At 39.4% G+C, this 14012-nt stretch overlaps 1 protein-coding gene across 2 annotated transcripts in view; it reads right to left on the bottom strand.

Moving 5' to 3' along the window:
- SLC3A1 (solute carrier family 3 member 1) overlaps window positions 1-9788 on the bottom strand; it is a 36359-nt gene extending 26571 nt beyond the window's left edge. Inside the window, exons 1-4 of one of the 2 annotated variants that reach the window (XM_068563886.1) lie at window positions 9773-9788; window positions 4575-5036; window positions 1684-1863; window positions 1391-1545 (exon numbers count right to left, since the gene is read on the bottom strand). In XM_068563886.1, coding sequence (XP_068419987.1) covers window positions 1391-1545; window positions 1684-1863; window positions 4575-5004 — 765 coding nt within the window. In that variant the 5' untranslated portion in view covers window positions 5005-5036; window positions 9773-9788. Of the gene's footprint in view, window positions 1-1390; window positions 1546-1683; window positions 1864-4574; window positions 5064-9772 lie in introns of those variants that run through there. The other variant, XM_068563885.1, reaches the window with a different exon arrangement.
- Between the last annotated feature and the right edge of the window lie 4224 nt (window positions 9789-14012).

Below are 14012 nucleotides of genomic sequence, written 5' to 3'. Positions count from 1 at the left end.
TTAGCCCTTTCATTTATTAGTTGTGAACCAGGGCAATGTGCTTAACATTTCTCTGCCTTGGTCTATTCATCTGCAAAACAGGAATTAAAGCCTAACTCATAAGATTATAGGGTGAATTAAATAAATTAATGAATATAAAACACTTAGCACAGAGCCTGGCACACAGTAAGCATCTAGCAAATGTTTGCTAATGTCATCACCACTTTAAAAGGTGGTGGATCAGGGAAAAGAAAAATTAGGGAGGTGAAAGTGCCAGGACTTGCTAAAGGCCTGTTCACCAGGCTGCACATTAGTGCCATTCATGGAACCTGGGATACGGGAGGTTGGAGGAGAAGATCACACAGTCGGCTTTGACACGTGTCCTTTGAGTGCCCTTGGGTCATCTAAAAGTTGATGCCCAGGAGTCAGCCTCTTTAAATGTTTATGGAGGTCAAGAAGGAGGCCCTGGAGTGGGGACAGATGATCCAGAGGAAAAGGCTCCGCAGAAAGCAGGAGAGAAGGTGAACTAGAGTGGGCAGAGGGACTGTCCTGGGACAAGAGTAGAGTTGCCAGATAAAACATAAGACATCCAATTAAATCTGAATTTCAGATAAACAACAAATACTTTTTTAGTGTAAGTATGTCCCATGCAATATTTTACACTAAAAAATTATGCACTGTTTATCTAAAGCTCAGATTTCATTGGGCTTCCTGGATTTTCATTTGTAAGTCTGGTAACCCCAGACAGGAGAGACACGGTCTCTGCTGCAAAAGAGGTGACTAGGAAGAGGGTGGGAATGGGGGCAGGTGTGATGGCTTCTGTTCTTTCTTTGAAGTAGAGTTTGCTGCCGAGAGTGATAAGATGGGGAGAAGGCAAGAGGCGGGAGGGTATGTTGATCAGTTGGATTTAGTAAAATTCCCCCAAAAGAGTGGATGGATCAGTTCAGGTGGGGACAGTGAATGTGTCCAGAGGCTTAGATACCGAGGTTCAGGTAAAGAGAAAATGGATGGTTGGGTTTATTTATGGCTAGTGTTTTGTTCGACAGCGGAGTCAAAAAGCCAGAAAGGCAAAGGGGTCTGAAGAGTAGCAAGACAGTTACTGAACAAATAGGACATGGAGTCTAAGCTGGACAGAGTGGGAAGTAAAGGAAGGAGACGTTAATAGAGAGCATAGGTTTTAATTTGCTGAAATACATCAGCTCTACAATAAAATGAAAAATCCAAATCCAAAACCAAATGATTAGGAGGCTTGGGACTTTATTTCTATTTCTTTGGGAAACTTGTTCCCCTTCCCATAAACTATACCCATCATTTTTTTTTTTTTTCTTTTAACAGGGCTTTGTAAATAACCAGTTTAATCACTAAAGAGCTGCCCATTTTCCCTCTGTAAATCAAGCACGTTGGTACTTACCCAGTTGTTGGGCGGTATGGTTTTGCCATTTTCACGGGTACAGTCACGCCAGATATAATAATCAGTATATTTCCCTGTCCGGTTCCGACTCCATTGAAACCAAGCATGTTTATCACTGGTGTGGTTTGGTATGAAATCGATGATTAATTTTAAACCTAATGAATGAAAACATTTCAAATGTTAGGACAAGATTATATTAGAATAATATAACAGTGAAGGAAAAAATGCTTTAAGTTAAGCATTTGGAGAAATGCTTTTCTTAACCCATCCCACCCCTCTTCCATTCAATTTACCTTTATCATGTATGGCTGCAACCAGATTCTCAAAATTTTTCATTGTTCCGAAAATGGGATCGATTTCTCGGAAATCTTCAATACCATGTCGGAAATCTTTAAGGGATGATTTATAAAATGAAGTGATCCAAACAGTTTTTATATTTAAAGTTGTGATGTAATCTAGCTTATCTTGAATACCTGAAGGAAAAAGTCAAAGCCATGAAAAATAAATAAATAAAGTTTGGGTTTTTTTTAGTTGAAGGATTAAAAATAAAAGGAATAGGTCTAAGATGGAAATATTTATATTGAGACAGAAATATTTGGAGTTTTGCTGAATATGAGTGAAATTCAAATAGCAAGGTCTAGTTCTACAAACAACAGCAAATTAGTCTTCTAGCAATGACCTTTGACCTTTAACATCGATGCATAACATATAAAAAAATCTGTCTGTGGCTTGTTCATATTTTATACTTAAAACCAAGACTACACTATTGTTAATTTATTCTACACATGGTTTTTGAACACCTAACCCAGGCCAGATGCTGGGCTAAGTGCCAAGGTACAAAGAAGAATAATACATGGCCCCTGATGGTCAAGTGGTCTGTGCTGCACTGTCCAGTGTGTAGCCACTTGCCATGTGGCTATCAGGCACTTGCAGTGTGACTAGTCTGAACTGAGATGTGCTGTAAATGTAAAACACGCGCTGGACTTGGAAGACCCAGTATGAAGAGAAAGAATGTAAAATAGCTCATTTATATTTTTATATTGATTATATGTTGAAATGATACAGTGGATATGTTGGAGTATACAAAGTATATTATTAAAATTAATTTCACTCATTTCTCTTTTACTTTTTTAATGTAGCTTCTAGAAAACTGACAATTACCTATGTGATCCACATTCCATTTCCTTCGGATATCGCTGAAGCCAAGAATTTATACAGAAGAGAATTCTAGACTTGGCTGAGAAGAGATATGGGAATGAAACTGTACTTGGGACCTCGTAGGATAATTAGCAGATAGTGGGGTGGGGGGGGTGCTTCTAGTTCAGAGTCCTAAGTGCAGAGCCAGAGTTGAGATTAGTATTCAGTCTCCAGTAACTTTCTGTGGGACCCTATGTGGCTTCCTACAATCAGCCTGTCCGAGGTCACGGAGACCAAAGCACAAAGTCCCCTGACTCCTGGCCTTGGGGCTCTTGCCCTGTAACAGGCTGCTTATCTTTGTCCTCATTGTACCTCAGTCCCCCTACGTGCGTGGCTGTGAGACCACACAGAGTGTCAAAAGGCAACAAAAGAATTTTAAGGCAGATTTAAGTCAGAATTTTGATTTATATCAAAAACCAGCACAAAGGAACAGGATGATAAAAAACAAAGAGGCTGAACAGAGACAAAGTAAACAAGGGATCTCCCAGGCCCACATTCCAGGGGACAGAAGGCAGTAAACTGAACTGAAACCTGGAACGTTTTCTTCAAGTAATAACAACAAAACCCCCTCAACCTCAAGGAAAAATACCTATTAATTATAGGAAGCAGCCAGTCCTTCAAGGAAAAGTTACCGGAAATGGCAAATGTGAGAGGTGATTAGAAGTTGCCCTTTGCAGGAGAATTTAGAAGGAGATTACAGAGGGAGGGCCAGGAAGTGGGGAGTGTATTTTTGGGTTTAGGGTTGGGGCTCTATTCCATCAAAACATCACTTTGCAAAGCATTTCCTTTGTAAGAAGCAGGTGCTAGGACCATGCCGGGGGCTGGGGGTTGGAAGGAAGCTCACCCAGATGTGTTACAAGGCAGTATCAGAGGTGGTGCTCCGTCCAAAGCACCACAAGAGCTCTGGGGAGAGGAGCACACCCGCTGATCGGGAGGTTAAATACAGATTAATGAAGGAAGTGGGTTTGAACTGCATCTTGAAGGACAGAAAATATTTCAATTAGCTAAGAGGCAGGATGATTTTAAAAAGAGAAAAATTATATGAGTGTGAAAAAGAAAAGCCTTTTATTAGTTATCAGGAAAGTTGGAGATTTCAAGAGTGCATTTATAACATTTTAAAGTTTGATTAAGCTCATTTCCACTTCCCATACTCTATTAAATCATTCTGTTTTGTCTTCTTCAAGCCAAATATCATTATCAAAAATTACCTTATTCGTTTATTTGTTCCTTATTGTTGCCCTTAACTAGGGTGACCATATCAGCCAATCTGCCTGGGACAGTTCCTGTGTATGGCTTGTGTCCTTGTTTACGCAATAAATAATAAGGACATTCCACACATAACACACTAGGAAATTATTAGCATAACTTTAAATTTTTTTTACTTTTTTTATTAATATGGATATTGTTTTTAAATAATCCTTAATTCAAGTAATGACCAACCCACTCTATGCCTTTTCTTCTTTCCTTCATTTCTCGGAATTCAAGCTTTAGAGACTCAGCCTACACATTTTAAAGACATCACTTAATCTTTTTCTAAAATATTATTTATGCTTTGTTCACTAATCAGAAACTCTCCACCAGATTGCCAAACCAGCCACTGTGCACACTGGAAAAGGAATTCTAAACAGGCACTCTGAGATAACCAACTGTAAAGTGCACAGAAGCAGGACACATTTCAGGAGGAAACTTGCCTTCGTAAGAAGTTAGAATGGATGACCAACTACGCAAAGGTTCCTAGCAGGCAATAAAATAAACAGCTCTTTGGGAGCTCAAAGGGCTCCAGCAAGTAACCTTTCATCATATGGGAAGAACCGTTGGGTTCTGCTGTGGGGCTTTTTAAACATCATAAACAAGGAGAAACGTGGCGTGACCAGTCATACTGGATGGAATGTGCTTACCGCACAACCCAGGCATAATGCGCTTCAAGAACTGAAAGAGGCCCCTACAACCTCATCTCGGACACGCCCCCGACTCTCAAGGCACGCACCTTTTAGATCTCCGTTCCCATCCTTGTCGCTGTCTTTGAAAGACCTCGGGTAGATCCGGTACATGGGCCCCGCCTGCCACCAGTCCAGGCACTTCGGAGAGACGGCAATGATGGCTATGGTGGCCGCAATGAGCACGAGCACAGAAGCCACGGTGAGCCAGAAGAGGACCTCCCGGGGCACCCGGTAGCGGGCCTGGCGCGAGAAGCGGAACAGCACCTCCTTGGGCATCCCCGCGTAGGGCCGGACATCCTTCCACTCGGGCCCCGCAGGGCCAAAGATGTCCACGGCGTTGTGCTGTGGGCCGTCCTCTGGGCTGCCTGGCTCCGGGTCCGTCTCCAGGATGTCTTCATTTTGTACAAACCCGTTGTTTGTCTGGCCTCCCTTCATACTCATTCCAATGGAATCTCTCTTGCCTTTATCCTCAGCCATGTTTCACAATCTTATCCGTGCGGAGTGCCTTCCTGCAGTAGCAAAAGTGGGAAGGGAACTCGCTGAAATGCTTGGTCGTGTTAATGAGCTTTGAGTGGTTTATAAATGAACTTGGCTGGACTTTGTCCAGCCAAGGAAGAAAGGGTAAAGGTAAAGGGAGTTTTAAAAAATTCTCTTTACACCTGTGAGGCTGACGTAGCTATAGTCACTACACTGAGGGGTTCAGATCTGGACTGGGACGTGGGCATAGAGGAGGGGAAATGGGAAGAGGACACAGGGTTCCATTGCAATTTAAGGTGTTACTTGATTGAGTACACAGATGTTCAAAGCAGCATTATTCACAACAGTCAAAAGGTGGAAACAAGCCAAGTGTCTATCCATGGATGAATGGACAAACAAAATGTGCCATATGCCTTAAAAAGGAATGAAATTCTGACCACATGCTACACCATGGATGAACCTTGAAGACATTATGCTAAGTGAAGGAAGCCAGACACAAAAGGATAGATATTGTCTGAGTCCACTTATATGAAGCACTTAGACAAATTCATAGAGACAGAGAGCAGAACTGTGGTTACCAGGAGTTGGAAGGAGGGGGGTCATGGGGAGTTCTTGTTTAATGAATATAAAGTTTCCATTTCGGCTGATGAAAAGTTCTGGAGGTGGCTGCACACCAATGTAAATGTACTTAATGCCACTGAATTGTACACTTACAGATCCTTAAAGTGGTAAATTTTATATTATGTATATTTTACCACAATAAAAAAAATAGCTTACATTTCTTTTTTCTTTTTAGCTAGTTCTGAGAAAAAGAAACAAACACCAAATTTTGCAAGGGGAAACAGGCTTTTCTTTATTTTTTGTTTTGAAGGTCTCTTCTCCTCCTATAAATGCAAGAGGAAGAGGATTTGGAGGCAGGGAACAACAAAACCTTTGCTACTAAAGCTATTTTATTTTATCTCAATTCAAGCCAACCTGATAAATACCTATTTGTATGCTCAGTTTGACCCCAGGTGCCTTCAGTCGTTTTTCCTATTTTCAGAAGAGGAAATGGCTGTCCATTCTTGGAAGCACTTTTCAAAGTGAGAGTGGCAGAATGGGGAATTCCATGTCTAGCAAGTTCAAGTGCCTTATTATAGGTAAACAGTTCTTAATGCAAGCATTAAGAGTTGTTGAATCATTGACAAGTATAAAATACAAATTTGCAACCCTGAGGAAACTGCATTGAAGTTAGGTGTGCTTTCCTAGAAGATTATAAAACCTTAAAAGAATGCAATGATTCATGGCTTCCATTTAATCAGTGGCACATATAATAAACAGCTCTATGACCCATTTGATCGAATAAGAATTTTTTTTCTTTTAAATGAGGAAAGTTATATGAATTCCTAATATTATTGTTATTTTGTAGAGTTACTTTGAAGCAGCAATTGGTACAGAGGAATGAGCTATTTGATTTTCACTAAGTTCTTTTTAAAAATGAGTAAATCCCAATATCTAGCTCGTTGAATGCATCCAATAACTGGCATCTCTCATCATTATTAATTAGGCATGTTGTATATTTTGTTTAAATTAAAGGAATTTAACTTTTATGTCTTCAAATTGCTTCATCACTCAAACACATAATGGTAATTTTCACAACAGGCGCTAATTGAAATGCAGTTACTATTTGGGGATAAAAAACAATATGCAAAAATACCCCTAGTTTTACAATAATTTTAAAGTATAAAAATAACTTAATTATAAGTACTTAAGTTCTAAGTATTCAATCATACAAATGCAAAGAAAACTCTACATCATAACAATACAATTTCATGACAGAAACGTCCCATTTTGACCTCTCCACATTTTATTTAAAATAACAATAACAGGGGCTTCCCTGATGGCGCAGTGGTTAAGAATCCACCTGCCAATGCAGGGGACATGTGTTCGAGCCCTGGTCCGGGAAGATCCCACATGCCGTGGAGCAACTAAGCCCATGAGCCACAACTACTGAGCCTGCGCTCTAGAGCCCACGAGCCACAACTACTAAGCCCATGTGCCACAACTACGGAAGCCCGCTCCCCTAGAGCCCGTGCTCTGCAACAAGAGAAGCACCCCCTGCTCACCACAACTAGAGAAAGCCCGTGCATAGCAATGAAGACCCAACGTAACCAAAAATAAATAAATAAATAAATTTATAAATAAAATAAAATAACAATAACAACAATAATACTTCGAACTTCTAGAATATGCAAACTAGAATCTTTTAAAAAACAATCTGGAATAATTATCCGGTCTCTGGTGGGAGGATTATTTAAACAATAAAAGCAATTACAAAAGGAGATTGAATTGACTGAATAAAATTTTTGAATTTTTTATATCACAAAGCATACTAATTGAAGAGCTTATGACAAACTGGGAAATGCATTGGTAATAAATATGCCAAAGAACTTATGTTTTTAACATTAAAGATATGTATATATTGTTAGACATATTTTTACATGTATGAAATTTCATAATATCAATTTTAAAATGTCAGTAGGGGGCTTCCCTGGTGGCGCAGTGGTTGCGAATCTGCCTGCCAATGCGGGGGACACGGGTTCGAGCCCTGGTCTGGGAAGATCCCACATGCCGCGGAGCAACTGGGCCCATGAGCCACAATTACTGAGCCTGCACGTCTGGAGCCTGTGCTCCGCAACAAGAGAGGCCGCGATAGTGAGAGGCCCGCGCACCGCGATGAAGAGTGGCCCCCGCTTGCCGCAACTAGAGAAAGCCCTCGCACAGAAACAAAGACCCAACACAGCCAAAAATAAAAAAAAATAAAATTAAAAAAAAAAAAAAATGTCAGTAGGAAACTTGAAAAAAAGAATGTAAACATATTTAACACAAATCAACTCACTAACGTTACAGAAATAAATAAGCATTTTCAATCACATTGGCAAAGAATTTCTAAAAGATAATAATAGTACTGACAAGGATCCAGTGTAAATTGACATAATAATTCTGGAAAGTAATCTGGCAATGTGTATCATGAGTTTTAACATTTTCAGAGGCTAAAAATAAATAAATGGGGCTAGCTCTACTGGATTTTAAAATAAAAACTCCAGAAAAATGAAGAGTTGTTACTGAAGAAGGATAAGTCAAAAGATCAATTGAACAGATTGGCGTCATCAAAAATGGACCCCTACTCCCTATACAGAAGTGAATTTAGAATATGAAAAGTGAGGAAGTCAGTGAGGAAAAGAAAGATTATTTAGTAAGTGATGTTGGACAACTGGATAAGGAGAGGAAGTATAATATGATCAGAATCATGTGGTAAAAAATAGCACACACATTTGTGCATGCATGTTGAATTTCAGCTAGTGGTTGCCTGGAGGCTGAGAATAAGAGAATGAGGATGAGAATCCTTGGACTTAACGCTTTTCTTGTACTTATACTTGGATTTATACTTTACCCTGAGTTATTTGTCCTTAGCATATATGACTTTCATAATAAAAAGAGGGGAGAAAATGTTCATATCCTTTAACTCAGCAATTCCACTTCTAAAACTCTATCTTAAGGAAATAATTCAGGACAGGGACAAAAGTTTATGAATAAAAGGCTTATTAATTACAGTGTTATTTATTACAACAAATATTGGAAACAACCAAAATGTTCAATGACACAAGACTAGCTAAATAAATTATTGTACATCCATGTTATAGAATATTAGTCATTGAGCATATTTTCAAAGATTTTTAATGACATGGAAGAAATCCCACATTATTGCATTGAGTGGGGAAAATGCAGGATATAAAGTAGTTGTCCTAATTATGTAAAAAAAATTTTTTCATGTAGATTTGTAAAGTCCTATTAGAAAAAGTGTTTACAGTGTTTATCTCTGGGTTCTAAGATCATGGGTGATACCCATTTTGTTCTTTAAACTTTTTCCGATTTTTCTAATTTTTCTGTAATGAATATGTATTACTCTTCCATTAAAAAAAAAGTAAGTTAGGAAACCCTGAGTTTGGAGTCTACCTAGAACTTCCAGTCAGGTGCTAGAGTTCAGGTTAAGGTGACTCCTCCTAACATCAGCCATCCAAAATTCATAAACATCCCATACTCAAGATTTAAACTAAAGAGAGAGAAAAAAAAAAGCAAACTTCAAAAAGCAGAAAGAAAACGTGGATTCAATGAACAAGTATGGAAACACTGGAGAGAAGAGGAAGTTGGCGGCAATTTGGAAAAGATAGCCACAAAGTTAAGAATTCCCAGCAAATACAAAGTATCAATATTACTTTCAAGGTGACTTAGAAGGAAATATTGATTGTAGAAAGCCAAAAACACTGACTGTTAAAACTTCTAAACATGAATAAGGAACAAGAACACTAAGGAAGCTTTAAGAGCTAACTCTGATAATCAAAACAAAGAATCAGAGATGATGAAGATAATCTCTCTCAGTAAATTCAAATCCCAGGTGAGTTACACAATCACAATAATAAAGCAAAGAAGAATGAACTATCTAGAAAACAGATAACAGAACAATGGAGGATATCACAGGACCCAGAAACATCCTGCAATTAAACAGAAACAAACATATAGAAAGCAGTAATCAATGAAAAAAATGTATTTTTATATTATATATATGTATTTTAAAATATATATGTACTAAGATTCATTAAATGAATTTTAAAGCCATTCATTCATGAAGACTTCCACTCAGCAGCAAACCCACCAAAATAACTTGCAGTATATAACCTGTCAGACTAGTAAACATTTAAAATAGAAAGATTTTCCATATTGCATTTACCTGTTTATAGCCTCTGTGATCTAAGGGTAGGATCTGCTGCATAGTCATCTTTAAGTTCCCAGCATCCAGTTCAGTGCCTGGTAGATTATTAAATGAATAAAAGTAGTTACTTAAAGATAGATAGATCTAACCCTATGCTGAAGAAAAAGGGGGGGATGAAAAAAGGGGGGAGGAGGGGGAGGAGAAGGAAGAGGTGGAGGGGGGAGGGGGTAAAAGAGAAAAGTGGAAAGTACATTCTGCACAAAAATGTAGATTTTTATCACTTAGCCAAATGTTCTTACCTTGATACAGTTTCATGAGTGAAATTTTAAGTCAGAGGAAGTGAGATTCAAGCTTGCCTCCACTACTTGCTCTCTGTTTGATCTTGGACAAAATTTTCTCTGAGCCTCTGTTACCTCAGCTGTAAAACAGTTTTAAGTAGAAGGAAACACTAAAATAGATTTGTCCCAGCTAGAGAAGGAAGTTCAATTTATATAACCATTGAAATCAAAGGAAAATATCTAAACATGTTTTTGCTGGAAGTTAAACTATTTTAAAACATTTTTATAACAAAGTATAACAAAACAAATAACAAAAGAAATGTTAACAGAACTTGAAAATGTGACAGATGTCAGGACAAAACCTTACTATTTCTACATACAAAGAATGAATGCAAATATTTAAAATCAATAGCTAAATTACATTCAATAAGAGATTAAAAAGGATTGCAAATTATATATAAGAAATTAACATCACATAAAAGTTACTGACTAAAAGTACCTTTCTGATGGAATTAAAGAAATACAAATTAAAACATTAAGGTACATGATAGATTAATTGTACTAGTAGCTAATTAATGGCATCCCTGTATCCCTTAATGGCCTTTTGCCCCATCATTCCTTAGCCCCTTGACACACAGAGTCTGGACTTAGACGTATGGCTTGCTTTGGCCAATGGCACAAAAAGAAACTTGACACAAAAAGAGGCTTTAAAAAGTGCTCCTCTTCTAGACCACTGCCATCACCGGGAGATTAGGCCCAGGCTGGTCAGCTGCAGGATGTGGGAGATATGGGAAGGACTCTGGAACCTTCCCATCGAGGGTCCTCTAGATTAGCCAGTCCCCAGGCAGCCAGCCATTTGACCACAGATGCTTGAGTGAGCCCAGCCGGGATCAGTGTTCAAACTGGCCTATGAACAACTATAGAGTCATGAAAATTAGTAAATGGCTGGGTTACTTTTTGGCTTTGACCTTTAAAAAACAGACTGATTGAGGGATAATTGACATACAATAAACTGCACTCTAAAGTATACGATTTGATGTTCTAACACGTGTATATACCCATGAAACCATCACCACAATCAAAATAGTGAACATGTCCATCACCTGCAAAAGTGTCCTCTTGCCCCTTCGTAGTCCCTCCCTCCTACCCCTCCCTGCACCTCACCCTCACCCGCCACAGCCTATGCCTGTCCCTAGGCAACCACTGATCTGCTTTCTATCACTATAGATTAGTTTGCATTTTCTGGATTTTTATATAAACGGAATCATCCATACAGTATGTAATTTTTGTCTGGTTTCTTTTACTCAGCGTAATTATTTGGACATTTATCCATCTTGTGTGTATCAATATTTCATTCATTTTTATTAACTAACACTTTTTTTTAGAGGAAGCTGTAGTTTTACAGAAAAATTGAACAGAAACTACAGAGAGTTTCCATATACCCCCCTCTTCTCTTCTACGTCTGCAGTTTCCCTTATTATTAGCATCTTGCATTAGCGTGGTACATTTGATGTACAACTGATGAACCGATATTGATACATTATTAACTATAGTCCCTGGTTTACATTAAGGTTCACTCTTTGCCTTGTACAGTTCTAAGGGTTTTGACAAATGCACAGTCATGTATCCACCTTTAGAGTTTCATAATGGAATTGTTTCACTTTCTTGAAAATACCCTGTGCTTCACATATTCATCCCTCCATCCCCCTGAACCCCTGGCAACCACTGATCTTTTTACTGTCTCTATAGCTTTGCCTTTTCCAGAATGTCATATAGTTGGAATAATACAGTATAAGCCTTTTCAGACTGGCTTCTTTCATTTAGTAATATGCATTTAAGTTTCCCTTATGTCTTTTTGCGGCTTAATAGGTCTTTTCAGTGCCAAATAATATTCCATTGTCTGGATGTACCAGAGTTTATCCATTTACCTACTAAAAGACATCTTAGGGATGCGCACGCAGCGCCTTCTGCCCAAGCGGAAGTTTTCGCAGGGCAACTGAGAAGGTGAGTCCCAGTTCCCCTGGAGGGTCCGAGAGTCTGGCTGCAAATATGTGCCTCCCCACTCCGCTCACCAAATCTAGAGGACACAGTTAAGATGGAGTTTCCAGCCCAGTGAGTCTGAGGGCCAGACCGTGACCCCATAACGCGTGATCTCCTGTCCAGACTGTGGCAAAGGTGTTGAAGCAACTTTCAAATTCTGCCCCTACTGCGGAAAACCTTTGCCTACAGAGGAGCATGAGGGGTCCCAGACCTTTGTCAAGCCGTCTATGTCATCCTCCCAAGCCCTCCAGCAGATCTCATCAGCTCTCCCTTTAAAAGTCAATGCCGAGGACTTCCCTGATGGCACAGTGGTTAAGAATCCACCTGCCAATGCAGGGGACACAGGTTCGATCCCTGGTCCAGGAAGTTCCCACGTGCCACGGAGTAATTAAGCCCATGCGCCACAACTACTGAGCCTGTGCTCTACAGCCCACAAGCCACAACTACTGAGCCCATGTGCCACAACTACTGAAGCCTGTGCGCCTAGAGCCCGTTCTCGGCAACAAGAGAAGCCACCGCAATGAGAAGCCCGTGCACCACAATGAAGAATAGCCCCCACTCGCCTCAACTAGAGAAAGCCCGCGCACAGCAACGAAGACCCAACGCAGCCATAAATAAATAAATAAATTTATTAAAAAAAAAAAAAAGGCATCTTAGTTGCTTCCAAGTTTTGGCAATTATAAGGCTACTGTAAATCATCATGTGCAGGTTTTTGTGTGGACGTAAGTATTCAACTCCTTTTGGTAAATACCAAGGAGTGTGATGGCTGGATTTTGTGGTAAGACTCCATTTTGCTTTGCAAGACACTGCCAGACTGTCTTCTATTTTGGAAGGCTGTACCATTTTGCATTCCCACCAGCAATGAATGAGAGTTCCTTGTTGCTCCACATCCTTGCTAATGTTTAGAGTTGTCGGTGTTTTGGATATAAGCCATTCTAATATGGATATAGTGGTATCCCAGGGTTTAGTTAATCCCTTTCTATCATGGAGTAGTATTCCACCCTATGAATATACACCATTGTTGATAACTGAACATGTATTTTTGTTTCCAGTTTTGTACTGTTATAAATAAAACTGCTGTGAACAATCATGTGCAAATTTTTGTAATGATATAGTTTTCTTTTCTCTTGGGTAAACACCTAGGAGCAGATGGCTGGATCATATGGAAGGTGTACATTGTGTATGTTTAACCTTGTAAGAAACTGCCAAACTATTTCAGAAAGTGCTTGCACCATCTTACGTTACATTCAGCAGCGTCTGAGGTTCTAGTTCTTTCACATCCTTGCCAGCACTTGCTATGTTCAGTCTGTTTAATTTTCGTGATTCTAGTATGTAAGTAGTGGTATTTCATTGCAGTTTTAATTTGCACATCCCTTTTGAATAATGATGTTGAGTATCTTTTCTGTGTTTTTTTGCCATCCATTATCTTTCTGGTGAAGTTGATGCTGGCTAGGGGGTCAGCTAGGGGGTCTCAGTTCTCTCCCCATGGGTCTCTCCGTGCTGTCTCTCCACATTGGCTACTTTGGGCTTCCTCATAGCATTCTGGCATGGTCCCAAATGTGAGTGTCCCAGATGAAGAGAGAAAGCAAGGCGGAAACTGTATCCTTTTTGTGACCTAGCCTCAGAAGTCACATAGCATCTTTTTGACTGTACTTGATGTACCAAGGCCAGAGTCCATGTGAGAAGTTACAGGGCAAAGGACATACAGGGAAGCCATTAATTGGGCTTTTAATGCAATTAATCTATCATGTACCTTCACAATACTTTTTTTTTAAATAAATTTATTTATTTTATTTTTTTATTTTTGGCTGCATTGGGTCTTCGTTGCTGCATGCGGGCTTTCTCTAGTTGCGGTGAGCGGGGCTACTCTTTGTTGCGGTGCAAAGGCTTCTTATTGTGGTGGCTTCTCTTGTTGTGGAGCACGGGCTGTAGGCACGCAG

Source organism: Eschrichtius robustus, chromosome 15, assembly GCF_028021215.1.
Source record: "Eschrichtius robustus isolate mEscRob2 chromosome 15, mEscRob2.pri, whole genome shotgun sequence".
Classification (NCBI taxonomy): domain Eukaryota; kingdom Metazoa; phylum Chordata; class Mammalia; order Artiodactyla; family Eschrichtiidae; genus Eschrichtius; species Eschrichtius robustus.
Note: the sequence above shows the minus strand (reverse complement) of the source record. Positions and strands in the feature narration are given on the sequence as shown.